Below are 16,988 nucleotides of genomic sequence, written 5' to 3' on the forward strand. Positions count from 1 at the left end.
AAACAACAAGAAGTCCTCTCCACTGCGTGACTTTGAAGTCCCTGCATGAATTGGAAGCCGTTACGGTGGAACGGGGAAGAGGAAAGCAACGAGAAAGTTTGTGGCCCTTGAAGGCAAAAACAAAAACCGAGCCACTTCACTTATCCCGTCCCGTACCTCCTTTCCCGGGGCTCCCGGGGGAGATGTGAAAAGGGGTGACATTTCCACCCACCCCATTACTAATTTAGGCAAAAGAGGAGCGTGCCAAGGGGGTTATTTTTAATGCGGGGAGCGGAACAGGTGCAGCGGGAGGAGCCGGGCCCGGGGGGAGCCGCGGGGTCCCGGGGCGGGCGGCGGCGCCGGGGGCGGGCAGCGCAGCGCAGCGCAGCGCAGCGCAGCCGCGCGCTATAAACGAGCGGCAAAACCGCCCCTGGCCTTCAATGGCGTAGCAAAGCGAGAGGAACCCGCGCACAGCGACAGAGAGGGGAGGGAAAAATACCAAAGCGAGCGGAAGAGGCAGGGAGGAAGAGAGAGAGGGGAGAAAAAAAAAAAATCAGCCGTAATTCTGCTCTAACTTTCAGCATTTTGCATTTTTTTTTCCTTGCCACATTCCTGCCAAGGAAGCGACAAAGATGAAATACATTATAGGGATTGGAGGGTAAGTTGCTATTTGTATATATTATATTGCATGTTTGTCTTTTTGTGCTTAACTGGTGCAAAACGAGCTTATGCCTGCAGGTTCTGGGTCTCTGCAATAACACTGCAGAAGTCTAGAAGTGCTACAGCTTGAGGCTCGGTATCTGACTACAATGCATGCTGCTTTTACAGAGTTTTTCTATAGTAACGGGAAATATGTTGCAGTAGAAACGAGTCTCCTAATTAACTTTGTAAGTAAAATTAAGGGAATGATGCCCCTCAAATTGGGGGGGGGGGAATGTTTTCATTATAAAAGCTTTTCTGGAAAAAAGAAAAGGGGGAGGGGGAAATGCTGGGGATGGCAGGAAGGGAGAAAAGCAGCATGGAAATACTTTCTGCTGCCAAAGAAGACGTGGAGGTGGCTCCGCATGGGGGACGCGGTGTCTGATGGAAGGTGGCGTGGGCGCCCGGACCGCAGAGCCGCTTGCAGGTCCCAGCAAGGCTCGGGCTTAAAACGCGGCGCAAGGAAAGCGCGGGGTTTTTAAGAGGTTTTCACTAACGCGTGAGAAATCAGCACGTTCCGACTTAACTTTCTCATTGGGCCAGGAAGATTAGTCAGGTTTTGCAGGGATAAAGCAGGTTTTGCAGGTGTGAGAGTCTGAATCGTCCTCTGATAGGAAAAAAATGGCTTTTTTCATTTAAGATTTTTTTCCCTTCACTTTCCACGTGTCTTGTTTTCGGGGGGTGGTTTTTAACTTGGTGACTATGACTGCGAGCCTCCAAAATCAGTGTGAGTCTTTGCAGGGCAATGAACGCTAGCGGCCAGGGAAGTGCCGGGGCAAGTCAGAGCCATTTTAGTGGCGATTTCCCTCATCAAAAAGCAGAAGTTTGTTTTGCCTCTTTATTTAACCAACACCGGTTGGTGCTGCCAACCGAGGATGCTGTAGAGGCCGCCAAGGCGGGTGGGGTTGGTGAGGCAGATCAGAGCTTCCCCGAGGGAGGCTGGCGGCGCCCAGCGCTCTCCTCCATCTTGAGGCCGCGGCGCGTGGGGCTGCCCCGCACTTTTGGCTTTGGGCAGGGAGGGCAAAAGGGAGGGAGCCCCGCTGGGGACGCGGCCCTCGGGCGGAGCGGGGAGGTCAGGGAGCCCCTCGGGGCCTCAGCAGGCGAGGAGTCCGCCCGGCACCGCCGCCCGCCCCGCGAGGCGCCGCTGCCGAAATGGCGGCGCGGGCGCCTCAGCGCGGGGAGCCGTTGAGGGCGCGGGAAGCGGCGCGCGCTGCACGCGGGCGGGTGGGGGGGGGCGCGGGCGCTCGCAGCCAATCAGCGGCCAGCGCGCGCGCGCGCTCATCGTCGAGGCGGGAAATTCAAACGTGCTCCGTGGCGCGGGCCGCGCTCGCGGCGTCCCGTGGCGCGGGCGCTCGTCCGCCGGCGGCGACGGGAGGACGAGGGTTGAGAGAGCTGCAGGGCAGGGGTGGGGAGAATTCTCCACACAAGCAAGTCGCATTCCCCGAAGTTCCTTCATGGAGTCCCAGGCGCCGACATGCTTGGGTACTGATGCTCATTGAAGTGGGAAGTTCCTAAAAGTGCTTCTAAAAGTCATCCCGACCTAGTCAGATAATTCACCCATATACCTAGTCAGGTAATTCACCCATATGCTTTTAATGCTGCAGAAGTGGATAGATCAAACAATAAAATACAAGTTACTAGAGAAGAGTAATAGTCTAGCAGTACTTATAACCTCATCCTTCTTCCTCACCCTGGGTCTAATGCAGGTTTTGAGGGGGTTTTTTAATTTTTTTTTGTCATGCTTTCTGTCTAGTGTGACCAATGGTGGCAAAACCACCTTGACCAACAGAATCATCAAAGCACTGCCCAACTGCTGCGTCATCCACCAAGATGACTTCTTCAAGGTAAGCTGAACTCCTCTCCCCCGTTTAAAATAGTTACTGTACTTAGAGCTAGCTGTAGTGACCCCCCCCCCTTTGCAAACTGTATATATTTGTGCATGTATTTCAAGTAAGGCTTGACAGCCTAGCAGGCCTGTTGTGAAGGGGGCAGGTGAGGGGCTTTTGGCTCAGGATGTCTCTAGTAAATTTTCCAATAGCTTTTAGCAACACTTCTAACTTTTAAGTCAAACTACTGATTTAAATGTACCACCTACAGATATCTTTTTTCCCCATGTTGGCTTTCCATCTTTATTTTATGTAGAAAAGAATGTTGCTTCCTTGTAATGCTTTATTTAAAACACAGTAATAATGTTAAGTTAATGTCAAACACAAACCTACAGTGCTTTAAATTCAGAAAAGCAGTTATATTGCAGATGGATTGAGCTTTTAGTAACTTCTTAGCAGAAACTTGATTCAAAGGCTGCTAAGCTGAGATCAGAAAACCGGTGCTGAGCCCTGTGCCCCCTGCATCAAGGCTGGGAAAGCAGCAGGAAAAAGGTAGTCAGGACCACACTGCAGAAACCCTGTGGGCTGCAGCTGTTTTGTACTGGTGCAAACTGGTGGACATGAACGTGCAAGGGATGAGGCACTTGCACAGCACGTGCAGTGTTGGCAGCTGCATGATCTGTTTGTCCTGCCTTCCTGCGAGCACCTACAGTCCTAAACCCACCGAGACACCGAAGCGGGCAGCGCTTCTTCGCTGTAAGCCTCGTGCACAAACTTAGTCAAATGCAAGCCTTTAAAAGAGGTGGAATCCGATTTAACCTTTCCAACAAAATATGCTGCTTCTTGCTTGCCTGTTTAATTTGCAAATGCTCCTGCAAGCAAAGCTGTAAGTAAAGGACTAAAACTTAAGCTATGATGACTATATTTTTTTATATTAGAACTGTTAGAAGGAATTAAAATAGCAATTACTGAGCATGTGAATGTTAGCAGTTACTAGCACTATATTTAAATACTAATTCTATATGTTTTCCTGTAAACACAGGGACTCTAATAACTTGCTATTAGCCAAAACGTTAGCTTAGAATTTTGTCAGAAATGGCTCACTCGAGCCAAGAGAATATTTCAAAACTCCCGGGGTTGGTAAAAGATGGGAATTTTTAATTGAGTACCGTTAGGGGCTGTGATTGTTTTTAAGTGAACACTTGCTTTCTTGTGTATTGCAGTAGTGTCCAGGTTGTGATCGCATCTTAGGTAGCTGATCACGCCGAGTTTGCAGCAATGTTTTATTGCTCACTATATTTCAGCCACAAGATCAAATAGAAGTCGGGGAAGACGGCTTTAAACAATGGGATGGTAAGAGCAGTGTTCGCTATAGGATGCAGTAATGTATATTTTTTTCTAAGTATTTCTCTTTTTTTACTATTAAATCTTTAATAATTAATTTCCATAATTTTTGATTTTATAAGTGCATTTTACATTATATTTTGAAGTCTCTGTGGTTCGTGGTATTTGACTGTCTCCCTCTTTCCCACCCCCCTCTCTTCTAACTAGTGTTGGATTCCTTGGATATGGAGGCAATGGTGAGCACGGTGCGTGCGTGGATGGAGAACCCAGTGAAGTTTGCCCGTTCCCACGGGGTCAATGTTACGCCTGGCTCTAAAGAGCCAGCCTCCAAAGACACCCATATATTGGTCATTGAAGGCTTCCTGCTTTATAATTACAAGTAAGCTTTGGGGAATTACTGATGGTTTTGCCAGTGAGGAACACCCGAGATCACTAGGGCCAGGCCTAAAACCTCCTTTCTGCTAATCTACCCTTGCTGTGTTGCTCCGAGGTATTGTGCAGAAGGCAATTTTCTAAAAGAAATGTAAGAAACTGTTTAATTTAGAGTGTGCCCGCAGTGTGAGGACACCTGAGAGGTTCAGGCCAAAGCTTGGGTGAAAGCCCAGGCTTCCCTCTTGCTCTCGCTCCCACCACCATGGCTGAATTTTGGGCTCAAAATACCATTGATAAGAGCATGAAGATAGTCAGTTCTTTTTCCTACATGGAATCTGTCAGGACATTTGAGTTTTATCATGTGATATAAAAGCTCTTCTAGCAGGAACTAAATTGAGCTTAGCAATTAATTATACGTTGGAGGAAAGATTTACCTGCTTTCCCATTCTTATATGGGAAGAAAATGTCAGGAAAATGGGAAAGGCCAGATTGTCAGTGAAGACGGTCTATGTTTCCAACACATAAATAAGCAAAATGCGTGCTATAAATATAACTTGCAGAAGATTCTTGGCTCCTAATTGTAGTTTTGTTTACAAAAGTATTTCATGGGGAAAAAGCTGTGCAAGACGCTTGGCAAACTGGAGTTGTTTATAAGCTGGATCGTAAGGCAAGCAGCTCTCCCAGCTTGGTGCAAAGTGGCAATCTTGGGTGATATAGAGCGAGACCAGCGAGCGAGAGGTTGCCTTGGCAAAGAGCCCGGTGCTCCTGGCCTTTCCCTTGGGAAGGATCCTGCTTGAAGGTTATGGATCGCTCTGAAATGCTCCTTCTTGTTAGGAGGAGCCGCTTTTTCCTCTCCTGAGGGAATACAGCATTCATGGGCCTGGTGCTTGCTCACTTAATACTATGTTAAGTTAATGCTGCCATCAGCCGGGCTTTAGAAATCTTAGTCCAACAAGGTTGGAACTGGCTGTTTGACCTGGCTTTGCGTTAGTGATTTTTAGAGGTTTTTTTCCTCTGTCTGATCAGTGCACAATTGAAGGTAGAACTTGCTGCCTTTCCTTCTTGAAAAGCGCAAACTCTTCACAAATTGATCCCTATGAGACTGATCAGTCAAAACTCTGGTCTGCTGCAAGTGGGTTTTGAAATGGTGCATGGTGGAAAACCTCGCAGTTCACACCATAGTTCATCCCAGCCTGTGTCCCAGTAACTGGTGGCATGGTACTGGGGTGGGAAAAGTACCTAACACGTCATCCTAACTTATGACAAGCAGCATTTTTCACTTCTGTGTTACTAGTAAACTAGTCCATTACTCATCCCTTTATGAGAACACTTAAATTCTACTCTCTGCGATAGACAAAAATACAGGCAAAGCAGAAAAATCACCACTGAAAACCACAAAAATCTTTTTTTTCTCCGCTTTTCTGTCAGAAAAAAATAAATGCACATGTTCTTCCTTTCCACCCTACCCAGACCACTCGTAGAGCTATTTGACATACGCTACTACCTGGCAGTTCCCTATGAGGAGTGCAAGAGGAGGAGAAGGTAAGGATTGCTTGGCTAAATCGAATCCCTTTCTCCCATAGGGACTGCCTGCTACAGGCAAGAGAAAAGAGACCACAACTACCGGCGTGTTGCTATTAATGGGACAGATTGGTGTCACTTACAAAACTGGATTTTTACCTGAAAATATTAATGTCAATTGCAGGACAAGGTTTTCATATTACCGAGTCTTCCGATGTAGTAGTCTCTTTGGTTTTTATTAAGATCCTATTAATCCTATTAATATCCATCTATTAATAGGTGCAAAAAAAAAAAAATCACAGCCATTCAGTGCTTCACTTGTGAGCACCCATAACAGTAGTTGTTTGCCTTCATGTATACCTGTGGTTTCTGTATTTATTTTGGATGTTTCGGTAAACTAGCTATAAAAGGTGGCCAACGATCAGGATGGGGAATTGGGCAGCGAGAGTCAGCTTTGCCGTAAACGCAGCCCAGATTGCAAGTTGTCAGATTAACCTGAGGCTCCAGCTCTGTGCCGGACACCGTGTAGTCCTGCGTGTCCTGATGTCCTCTTCCACTTTGATGTCCGCAGTACGAGGAACTACACTGTTCCTGACCCGCCGGGCCTCTTTGATGGACACGTGTGGCCCATGTATTTAAAACACAGGAAAGAAATGGAAGATGATGGTGTCGATGTTGGTAAGTCTCTCCAAATACGAATACTTCGGGATTGTACTTTGGATTGTAAAGAAACTGGTAGTTTAATTGAAGGAAAATTTAACCTTTAATGATACGAGGTACTCTTTGTTTTTAGCAGTGAGTTTCCAGCCTGGCTTACCTTCTGTTCAGATGAATATGTGCGATGTTGTAGCCAACAACATCTTCCCTCTGCTTTAGATTATAATTCCTTATAGGAAAAGGATTCTTAATTGTAGTAGACTTAGTGGGACACTTTGAGGAGGGGGAAAAGAAGGGGTTCTGTCTTCTAACTGGAAAGCAAATTGTGGTTTGTGACGATCCACTAAATATTTGGAAACTAATTTACGTAAAATTGGTTCTGCTCAGAAACCTACAGACTGATTCAGTCTTTTTTAGTTTATTTAGATGGCCTGAAGTCCAGAGATGAACTTTACAACGAAGTCTTTGAAGATATTCAGAACAAGCTTTTGAATTGCTTATAGGTAAATACATTTCTGCTTGAGATGAGGGGCTGACTGCTGCAACAACCCGCTCGTGCTTGGATATTTACCCTTTTTCCTTCTTGCTTTTCAGGGTCTCTGAAGACCTGAAAGACCCATGTACAGAACGTTGTAAATAGTATTTAGACAGTCAAGTCAAAGCTTGGGTTCATCTATGTAAGCTCTTACACTGTCCTTTGGAAAGTATCTTTTGTATATAATTGAAAAATGAAAATAACTTATTTACAACTGTGACGGACAGGATTTTTTTTATTATTATTTTTCTTACATTTAAGTCAGTGGAATATAAAATACAATGAAATAATGCATTTTTATAATGGAACAAGGAACAGCTGCCTCTGGAAAACAACTGACTCTTCCGCTCTTGCACTTCTGCAGACATAAAGCCTTTATATAATGGCTTGTTCATAATGCCATCCTTTGAATTCAGTAAAAATCTGCTTAAAGTCTCATCTTTGAGCTCCTGTTTTAATATTGGTTTTGTGTTTCTTTGGGGGGTGTTTGTGTTTTGTGTGTGTATGTGGTTTGGGGTTTTTTTGCTAGTGTAGAAATAGGCACTAAAATCCCCAAAACACAACAGCAGCCCTTGTGTTTTCTTTCTGTTATTTTGTATTTGAAACGTAATATCCCAGAGAGCTACATGTACAGTGTTAAACCTCTATGGTATTTCTGTGTCCCTTAAGTGATAACATTAGCCTGAGAGCCCCGTTTGAGTCACGCATCCCAGCCAGAAACCAGTTCTTTGAGCCAACTGGGGGAGAGGAACAGCCCTGTGGATATTTCTGAAGTGCTGATGGGACTAGTTCTATATCAACCTCCAAGCTGCCCAACATTCCTCACTCCATGTGCAAAACCAATTAGCAACATAAAGATGCTATGGTCTTGATCACCAATAGAATAATAATTGGTAAATAATATAATAATTGGTAAAGCCTCTTTCTATGTATTTGGAATCCAAATTACTTGGTCCTTAAGTCCCCAGTTGACAGCTTCTAGAGTAAAAGCTACTATGATCCTGAACAGAAAGCGAATCGGTTGAATTTAGGGAGCTGGATTGCAACTTAATAGTAAAACTTTGCTCAGTTGGGATACTTTCCTTGGGAATTAGTACTGAAAATACTGTCTGAATTTCAGATTTGAACTGGAAAGCATCTAAACTTGTTCTTGTACATGTGTATTTGTGGTAAATTAACATAAACCTGCTCTAAGAAATCTATATGATTTCTTTATATCTAGATAGTAGAAAGTAGTCCTTGATATGAAATTGGAAGTGGTGCATCCTATGGATGAGCTTATACTTAAATAGGTAAGGAGTTCTGGTGGGAGAAAAGACAACTGCCAGATAGCTACTGCGTGGTACAATGTAGGTGGAGGAGATTTTACTTCTTCAAATGTGCCTGGCAAGCTTATTTGCAGATTATTTTGAAACCCCCCAACTTGCTCCTGTCCTTGCTCTTCAGCAAAACTAAACTGTCAGTGTAAATGACTGTTTTTTCGCTCTAATGATAGGGTGGGGTTTTTTTTGTTTGTTTGTTTTTTTTTGTGCTGTATTACTGTGTGGAAATGAAGCCTTGTGGCCAACAGAAATGAGCACTAAAGAGCTGTAATCAGGCAAGCAGAAGATGGAAGTTATGTAATAGGGAGCAATACAACCTGGCAGGGCAAGCTTTGGAAAGGATTTGGGTCATCGCATCCCTCCTGGAGTAAAACTGAAGGGTAAAGCTGTATCCCTTGATTAGTGTATACTTTCTAAGGCTTTTTTTGTTTGTTTTTTTGGGGTGGGGGCAGGATGAGGGAGCTGTCTGCATTTTCTCCTCTGCAGCAGCACAACTTGTGTTCTTTGTGAGGCTTTCAGGCCGGACCAATACATGAGGAAAATAGTGACCTTCCCCAGGAAGCCCCGCCGAAAGCTCTATTTTAAAAAATAGAGGTATGTTCCTGATTTACCCGTTCTGCTCTGCTGTGGTGTGTGCTAATCCAGCTGTGCCTGGGGAAACATCTGCCTGTGCGTGTGCAGGGTGCCCCGGGCAACTCGCTGCAGTCCTCAGCCCTGTAAAAATAACCCGGCCTGGGTAGTGGTGCTGGCTGCTAATAATAACTCCCCACCTTCTCCTTATGCCCATTAACTAATTGAGCTTCAAGCCGGGGTTGAGAGAGGCAAGCAGGCTGGGATCTTTCAGCCGGCTATAAAAATACCCTGGCTAAAGATAGGAAGTGCCATTAAAGAGATGTCCTAAAGCACCCGTGACACATCGTGGGTAAGGGCAGTGTGCACGCTCACGCTGTCCAAGGATAAGACCCGTCACGTGGGGCAAGCGTGGTGCTCTGGGCTCGAAACTCCCAGCTGTGGGGCCAGGGGTGCCCGTGGGGTGGTTTGGGGGCAGGATTAATGAGAAATGTGGCTGCAAAGAGGTGTCTGCTGAGCGAGAAGTCACCTAAAAGCAGCAGGCCAGGGGCCAAGGGAGCAAACTAGCAGGTAAATCGCATCTGCCCCTGTCTGATGGACCTTAGTTGCCCCTCCGGAAGGGAGAAACAAGCACTGGTGGCATCAGGAGGAGGGCACAAGGGAAAAGGAGGCAAAAAATCCAAGCCTGGACACCACAGGCTGCTTTTGGAGGCTGCACTGACGGCAGCAGGTTTGCAGCGTGGCGCACGGCGGCCTTCGGAGCGGGGTGCCAAGGCCCACTGGCACCTAAACCAGGGTGTTTGACTGCTGCAAACCTACTAGGGCCCTGGGCACCTTCGTGCTTCCCAGAGCCGCCCTCGAAAGGACTTGGTGCCTGCAGTCCTCCAAAGCCCTTGCCAAAAACTTGACAATGACTTAATTTTAAATACAGGTGAGGTGAGGAGGGGAGACGGTGCCAATTCTGCAGCTCAGGTGCTCGGCACAGGACTTGCTTCTCCAGAAATCCTCAGCTGCTTCAAAACTTAGATTATTTGCAGCCTTCTGCGATTCAAAAGCTGCTAAAGCAGAGCAAGTCCTCCTGAGCAAGGCGGGGAGGGTAACAAAAGAGCCCAAAATTTTGCTTTATAAAAGTGTCGTGATATTTTTGCGCATCCAAGCAGTTGAGACCTAATACCATCACCTCTAGGAGTGGCATGTTTCCCTTTGGGATAACTATGGCTAAGGCAGCAGCACTTCTGGCAAGGATAAATCAACTAGTAGCTTGTAAGAACCTTTCAGGATGGCAAAATGGGAACGGAGGGCACGAGAAGCATCCCGCAAGCGTTTGCACTATGTGCGCTCTGCCGGGTGCCCTGTGCCCCCGGGCACGAGATGCCACGTGTAAGTGGAAACCCCGGCTGCTCCAGGGCTCCCGCGGAGCCAGGCAGCGGGGCAGGGAAGAGGTGGCCAAGCTCCGACTTAATGGCATGGGAAAAGCAGAGCGGCATGGGAGCTGCGCAACGGGATAAGGACAAGGCGCGAGTGCTTGGCCTGGGAAAGGACAGCGGCCTGAGGGGAGATGGGAACCCAGAAGATGGGAATCCAGAAGGGAGAACGTGGGATCAGACCCCAAACCCCACCCGGGCAGGCAAGGCCACGGCAGCCCAAGGCACCCGTATGGCAGGGACAGACTCTGGCCTCCAGTGCCAGCCTGGCACCCTCAGCTGCTGCCACTGGCCGCATCCCGCCAGCCCCGGCGCAGATCCAGGGACGGGGACCGCAGAGTCACCCAGCCCTGCTGCAGCCCAAGGCCGCCACCCTCTGCTGGGGCTGGGGGGCTTGGGCCATCTGCTCATTCCCCAAGGTCACGGTTGGAAGGGTCTTGGCTGCGGCTGAGGCAGGCGCCAGGATCTCCCTGCATCCTCCCGGCACAGCTGCAGCCCTCAGAAACCCAAGGCTCAAGAAACCCAAGATCTCTAGGACTGCAACAACACACCAGGACCCTGGGAAACTTAACGGAACCTCCCAGCTCCCAGGACTCCCCTAAAAAAGCCTGGAAGGGTCCCAGGACCTTGCTCTGGAGCTTCCCTGAGCTTCCAGGTCCGTCCCAAGCACCAAGACACCATCCCTAGACAGTCCGAGGAGCCGGGCCCAGCATGGAAAGGAAAAGGGGCCACAACGCCCTGCAAAAGCACCCCAGATTGGGACTGTGCTCGCCCCTGTCCCAGCACGCAATGAGGCACCCAACTTGTACAGAAACCTTTATTTTGTTAAAACCAGAGAGCCCATCCCAGTGGTCCTGCAGGCCAGGTGACAAAGGCAGGGAGCCCCGGGCTGGCACAGAGCCCACCCTGCACAGAGGGGAGGATTCCGGCGTATCCTCACGGACACCCACGCGGCCCCGGGCCCTTGCTCCCCACCAGGGTGGCCCTGCAGCACCCAGCACAAGCAGCAAGAGCAGCGACCGTGGCCAGAGAGCGGGGAGCAGCCCTGCAGCCGCCAAGCACAGGCACCGGGGCTTGCTCCAACAGGAAAATGGGAATGGGAGGGCACGGATGCACTTGGTCCACACGGGCAGCATCTTTTGGTCACGGCAAGAAGTGCAAAATTGACCTTTTCTGACATTTTTCTCCTCCGTGCTTGTTGCCTCCCTGAGCACCTGCACCCCAGCAGCCAGGAAAGGAGAAAGAGGATGCACCAGGGAGGAACAGAAGCAAATGAAAGGGGTATTTGTGACCTTGCATCGCGTCGCAGTGGGAGAAACACAGTGATGGCCACTGGGAGCGTCAGAATTTCCCCCAGGGCCACAAGCTGCCTTTGGAAATGACCTTTCTGGCACCCCAGAGACCCTACACAGCCCACTGCAGCCACGCTGGGTCCCAGGGAAAAGGCACGGGAAGATGAGGAGAGCTCGAGCAGACAGAGCTCAACCCAACCCCTCTGAAGCGCCACCAAACTGACTTGGAACAGAGCTGGAAAATCCCTGGGGAGGGAGAGGCAGCACGGCAGGGCGGCTGGGTGGATTTTGCGAGTGATGAGCTGCCACGAGGGTTTCCAAGAGACTTCTCCCTCCCGGAGACCCCAACGGCCAGGGCCATGCTGCAGCACAGGGCAGCAGGTAGGGAGCAGAGGAAGGTGACGCCGGAGCGTTGCCCATCTGCTGCCACGTGAGCAGCATCCAGAGGTGTGAAAAGATTATAATAATAATTTAAAAAAAGCATGAAGAAAATGGACCGCAAGCCCCAGCCTGGGTGGGTGGAGATCAGAAATCTCAAGGCATGGGCTGGAGGTTCCCAACGGCCCCTTCACACATGGAAGGGGCAGAGCCAGCGCGGTTTCTTCAGTGTTGCCGCCCGCACTCACGAATTCAGGAAGGACCAAGTGCCCTGTCCCAAAGAGGCAGGCTCAAGGGGACACCATGCTGGACCACGGTCCTCAGGCAGCCCCACCGCTACACTAAAAGCTGCTGCAATCCACTACTGCTCAAGCCAATAAGCTGCTCTGGGCAAATAAGCAAAGCCGGGCCACGTGGGGCTTGGTGTCCCTGTCCCAATGGGCCCCACGGCCACATCCTTCCCCCTTCCCTCCCGCCCCCGTCGGCGCTGGGGCCCGGCCTAGCGGATGCTGCCGTCACCCTCGCCGCTCTGCAGCTTCTCCCGCTCGATGGACCATACCAGCTCCTGCACAAACTTCATCTCCGAGGCCACCTGCTTGGCCAGCGCCTCGTAGTGGTTCTCCAGCTTCCGGTAGCGCCTTTTGAGGCCGTTGGCCACCTGCAGCACGTTCTTGGTCTCCTCCTGGGCTTGCTTCTTCAGGGCCTCCGTTTTCTGCAGCTCCTGCCGAATCTGCCGGAGGTCCTGGCTGATACTTTCATTCTCCTCCTTGTACCATGACTCCTTCTCCTCATAGATGGACAGCAGTGCCTCGATATCCTCTCGGAAGGACTTCTTGTTCCTCTCTAGCTCTCGAAGGCTCTCCTCAGCTGCAGCCACCTCCTCCATAACCTTGGAGAAGCGCTCGAAGTTGATGTAGGTGTTGTTTGGTGGCATGCTGGAGTGGGATTTGATGGTGTACTCCTTCAGGCGCGTGGTCTTCAGTCGACGGCGCTCAGGCTTCTTGCCGTTGTCTTCGTTGCGGACGTTCCTCCTCTTGATGACCTGCAGAGGAGAAGGATGGTTGGCATCAAGCAGGGCAGATGGTGCACACGGGGCATGGTGGGAGTGGGACCACCAGCTCAGCCCATGGACAGGGGAATGCAGCCTCCAGCTCTGCCTCTGCACAAGGGGCTTTGGCTCTTCAGCAAGGCTCAACTAGCTCCAACCACACTAAATCAAGAGCTGCAAGCTCACAAACATCTCCCCAGCCTCTTGGGTAGCTTCTTACCTTAATCCAAGGATGCTCCAGGCTTTGAGCTATTGTCATCCTCTTCCTGCAATGACAGCAAGGCCCAAATCAGCAAGACAGAGGTTTGGCTGCCCTCTTCCCTGTTAAAGCCTAGAAAACTCAGATTTTACTGCCTTTGTAGCACAGCTTTGTGGATAAGCCCAGACAACCTCACTGTACTCAGAAACAAACCTACAACTAGGCGACAAGAGGCAGAAAACGAGGAGCTAAAGAGGAGAGGGAAAGGGATATGCCAGATTTTCCAACTCCCAGCACAAGAAAGATGGAAAATGGCCCTTGGTGGCTCAGCATGGGCCCAGCGGTGCCAGGCAGATGGGGGCTGCCTGCACACAGACCATCAAGGACCAGCTGCCCTCCGCTCCCAGGTTAATTCCCGTTCGCTCCCCGTCTCCTACTTGGGATCCTTCACGAGCAGGCGCCGGATGAAGTCCTTGGCGAGCTCACTGGTGTTGCTGAAATACTCCTCGTCGAAGTCGTAGTTGACAGCGGAGATGTTGGTCAGGGTCTCTTGCTTCGTCTCCCCCAGGAAGGGGGAGGCTCCGCTCAGCCTGCGACAGGAGCAGCTCGTGACCACCCTGAGTGACCGACTGTCCCCAGCCACCTGCGAGCACAGCTGGGGCAGCCCCGCTCCCGGTGCTCACACGGATCCTCCCCACCCTGCTCGTACTCACAGGATATACGTGATGACCCCAATGCTCCTGGAAGAGAGGGGGAGACAATGTTATAGCGCAGCTGGCAGATCAGCACAGCCTCCTAGCAAAGGTGTACGGAAGAGGGATCACTCACCACATGTCGGCCTCCAGCCCCAGCGGTTCATAGTTCACTATTTCTGGAGCTTAGGAAGGAAAAAATGGGAGGAGAGACTTATTCTATGGGAAGAATCCAGACACTGGATCCCCACTGAGGTGCTCAGGCACTGCCTGGCCAGGGGAGCCCTCACTGCTTTGGGAAAGAAGGGCTGGCCCTGCACAAGCGACACCCATCCAGGACTCACCTACAAACTCTGGGGTGCCAAATATGTTCTTGAACTCATTCCCAGCTTCGATCTTGTGGGCAATGCCAAAGTCAATGAGTTTGATGCGAGGGTTTGGCACATTCTTGTCCAGCAGCATGATGTTCTCTGGCTGCAGAGGAAGAGGAGCAAGTTGGTTTTGGTCGCATGGACTCCACAGCCACATGCTTTCTCACGGGAGGCTTGGTGCCCTGGGCACCTTTTCCCAAACAGTTGCAGGAGCTACAGCCTCTGTGACCGGCATCACAAACCCACACCAAAATGATGGCCAGGCAGGTCACTCCACCAGGGTAAACTGGATCACTCCACGTGAGAAGTTGGCCCAGAGGTTAATCTCCACTTCCCATCTGTTAAATGTGGGATCTCTACACCTTCCCATGTCCCATGAGAATAAACAGAGAGCACCAGGTCACAGCCACAACCAGGAGCTCCCATCCCACAGCCCAGAGCTCACCTTCAAGTCGAAGTGAGCGATGCGCTTGGAGTGCAGGTAGTGCACCCCGTCCAGGATCTGCTTGAGGAACTGGGTGGCCTCCTCCTCGGTCAGGGACTCCTTCTCAGCCAAGAAGTCGAAAAGCTCTCCGCCCGAGACCAGCTCCAGGATGAGCACCACGTCTGTCTTGTTCTCAAAGATGTCATGCAGTGTGATGATGTTGGGGTGCTGGATCTCCCGCAGGATGTCCACCTCCCTCTCGATCTCCTCCCGGCTCACGCCCCGCCGGCTCGACGACAGCCGGCGCTTCTTGATGAACTTGGCTGCGTATTCCAGGCCCGTCTTCCTCTCGCGGCACTTCCGCACGATGGCAAACTGCCCACTGCAGGAGGCAAGGTCGAGGCGAGGTGAGAAGACCCTCTGCATGACACGTGCTGAGAGGCACTTTGCAAGGGGATCTCTAGCGCAGTGAGGATGGTGGGGACCCTACACTCGTGTGGGAGGAAGCACAGACCTCCCTGGCCTGCCAGGATTCGCTGCACTCCCGTACACAGCCCAGAGCGGGCTAAAACCCCAAATGCTTTCTACAGAGATCCTCAAACAGGCTCTTGGGCTGCTCCACCTCACAGTTTCGCTCCTCAACCCTGTGCCCCACCGCTCCAGCTCTGCAGGAGCCAGCACTTAAATCCCCATGGAGCAGCACCGCGTGGGACACAGGAAGGAAGGAAATTCCTTGGGAGGACACGGCAGCTGCAGGCCCATCCCAGCGCGCCCCAGGCAGCTGCAGACACTATTCTCGCCCCCATTCCTTCCTCGGAGCATGCCCATCTGCCCACTCTGTGTGCAGCCCCCAAGGGTGCCTCTAGAAGAGCAGACCTCGAAATGCAGCGGTCCCCAGCTCTCCAAAGCTTTCATGGAGCTCTGAGATGGCAGGAGAAAAAAAAATAAAATAAAAGCCTGAATTAAGAACAACTGCACAGTCAACAGCCTCATTCCGGGGATATCAGGCAAATAAATTCAAAAAAATTCAGTGGATATCATCAGGCAAACCTGCTCCCAGATCCAGGCAGCAGGGGCTGGGATGTGGATTATTTTTTTGTGTTCACGGGTGTTTTAAGAGCGGGATCAGGTCACGGCTGCTGGCAGCGGCCGAGCCCCCTGCAGCCCCGACAGAGCCCGCGAGGACGGCGCAGGGCCCTTCAACGGGACCCTCCTCGGGAGGAAGGGCCGCTGCTCCCAGGCCTGGGGCGCTCCCGGAGCTCCGCATCCCGCTCCCTCCCCGCAGCCGCCTCGGCACGTCCCGGCCATTGGCCGCCGCCGGCTGTGACGTCTCCGGCAGCGGCTGCCGCTCGCCCCAACTCCGACGCTCCTTATAAGGCCCGGATCGGGGTCGGAGCTGACCAGAGGCCTGGATCAGAGTCGGAGCTGACCAAAGCAGGCAGCCGCCAAGCCCAGAGGCCCCCGGTCCACCCCGGCGCCAGCCAAACCCTCCCTGGAGGAGGGGGACAAAGGCCCTGAGGTGCTTCAAGCCGATGCCCTCGCCGAAACGGGGCAGGTCGCTCTGTCCCCACCTCCTCCTGCCGCTGCGCAGCCAAGGGAACACCCAGGGGTTAGGGGCTTGGAGGGGCCGCGGGGCCAAGCGGCCGGCGGCGCCGTGGCGGAGGCTCCGAGCGGCGCCCGGGCGGCCTGGCGCCAACGCCGGGAGCGGGGAGCGAGGCCGGCCCTTCGCGCGGCCTGATCCGCGGCGGGAAGCGGCTGAGGCGCGGACAGACCGTGCCAGGCAGCCCGGTGGTCCCGGCGCGGCCAGGACGCGCTGCGTGCTCCGGAGGGAGAAGCGGAGGCTGAAACGGGCGCGGCGCGGCTCACCTGCCCAGCTCCTCCCCCATCTCGTAGTAGTCCTCCACGCTCTCCTGGCGGAAGGTGGACATGGCGGCGGGGCGGGCGCGGGGCGCCCCGGCCGCGGCTGCCGCGGGGTCACACGCAGGGCCCGGCGCTGCAGAGGGGCCCCCGCTCAGTGCTGCGGTGACCCCCATGGAGTGGCACCCCACAGCACTGACCCCTATGGTGCTGCACCCCACACACTGACCCCCATTGTGCTGTCCCCCATCGTGCTGCACCCCACACACTGACCCCCATCGTGCCGCACCCCATGGTGCACCCCACACACTGATCCCCATGGTGCTGCCCCCCATCGTGCTGCCCCCCACAGCACTGACCCCCATGGTGCCGCACCCCACAGCACCCACACCCGGAGCCCCACGGATCTCGGCCCCCCAGCCGCCATGGCTCTCCCAGCCCCAGGCCGCTCCTCCAAGCCATCCCTCGCCCCCCCACC

General features: G+C 52.1%; 2 protein-coding genes across 2 annotated transcripts; one reads left to right on the top strand and one right to left on the bottom strand.

Annotated features, from left to right (window-relative positions):
* The first annotated feature begins 531 nt into the window (after positions 1-531).
* NMRK2 (nicotinamide riboside kinase 2) lies at positions 532-7,162 on the top strand. The gene is made up of 8 exons (XM_026041443.1): positions 532-637; positions 2,432-2,522; positions 3,809-3,857; positions 4,056-4,227; positions 5,691-5,762; positions 6,313-6,419; positions 6,816-6,901; positions 6,993-7,162. Exons 1-7 carry the CDS (start codon positions 612-614, stop codon positions 6,899-6,901), a joined length of 603 nt encoding a protein of 200 aa, XP_025897228.1. The 5' UTR covers positions 532-611; the 3' UTR covers positions 6,993-7,162.
* Positions 7,163-12,403: 5,241 nt separating this feature from the next.
* DAPK3 (death associated protein kinase 3) lies at positions 12,404-16,581 on the bottom strand. Its single transcript, XM_026041442.1, has 8 exons — positions 16,520-16,581; positions 14,675-15,035; positions 14,203-14,332; positions 13,995-14,043; positions 13,880-13,906; positions 13,604-13,756; positions 13,188-13,233; positions 12,404-12,961 (listed from the first exon to the last, which is right to left on the bottom strand). The coding sequence occupies exons 1-8, from the start codon at positions 16,579-16,581 to the stop codon at positions 12,419-12,421; spliced, it is 1,371 nt and encodes a 456-aa protein (XP_025897227.1). The 3' UTR covers positions 12,404-12,418.
* Positions 16,582-16,988: the final 407 nt, after the last annotated feature.

Source organism: Nothoprocta perdicaria, unplaced genomic scaffold (assembly GCF_003342845.1).
Source record: "Nothoprocta perdicaria isolate Ctin4 unplaced genomic scaffold, notPer1 scaffold_286, whole genome shotgun sequence".
In the NCBI taxonomy this organism is placed as follows: Eukaryota; Metazoa; Chordata; class Aves; order Tinamiformes; family Tinamidae; genus Nothoprocta; species Nothoprocta perdicaria.

Excerpts from the sequence above, each read along its gene's own strand:
- NMRK2 (XM_026041443.1), top strand. The coding sequence starts at position 612 with ATGAAATACATTATAGGGATTGGAGG. Across the intron at positions 2,523-3,808 it reads ACCAAGATGACTTCTTCAAG|CCACAAGATCAAATAGAAGT; the intron begins GTAAGCTGAACT and ends ACTATATTTCAG. Across the intron at positions 4,228-5,690 it reads TTCCTGCTTTATAATTACAA|ACCACTCGTAGAGCTATTTG; the intron begins GTAAGCTTTGGG and ends CACCCTACCCAG.
- DAPK3 (XM_026041442.1), bottom strand. The coding sequence starts at position 16,581 with ATGTCCACCTTCCGCCAGGAGAGCGTGGAGGACTACTACGAGATGGGG. Across the intron at positions 15,036-16,519 it reads ATGGGGGAGGAGCTGGGCAG|TGGGCAGTTTGCCATCGTGC; the intron begins GTGAGCCGCGCC and ends TGCCTCCTGCAG. Across the intron at positions 13,907-13,994 it reads GGGCTGGAGGCCGACATGTG|GAGCATTGGGGTCATCACGT; the intron begins GTGAGTGATCCC and ends CCTCTCTTCCAG.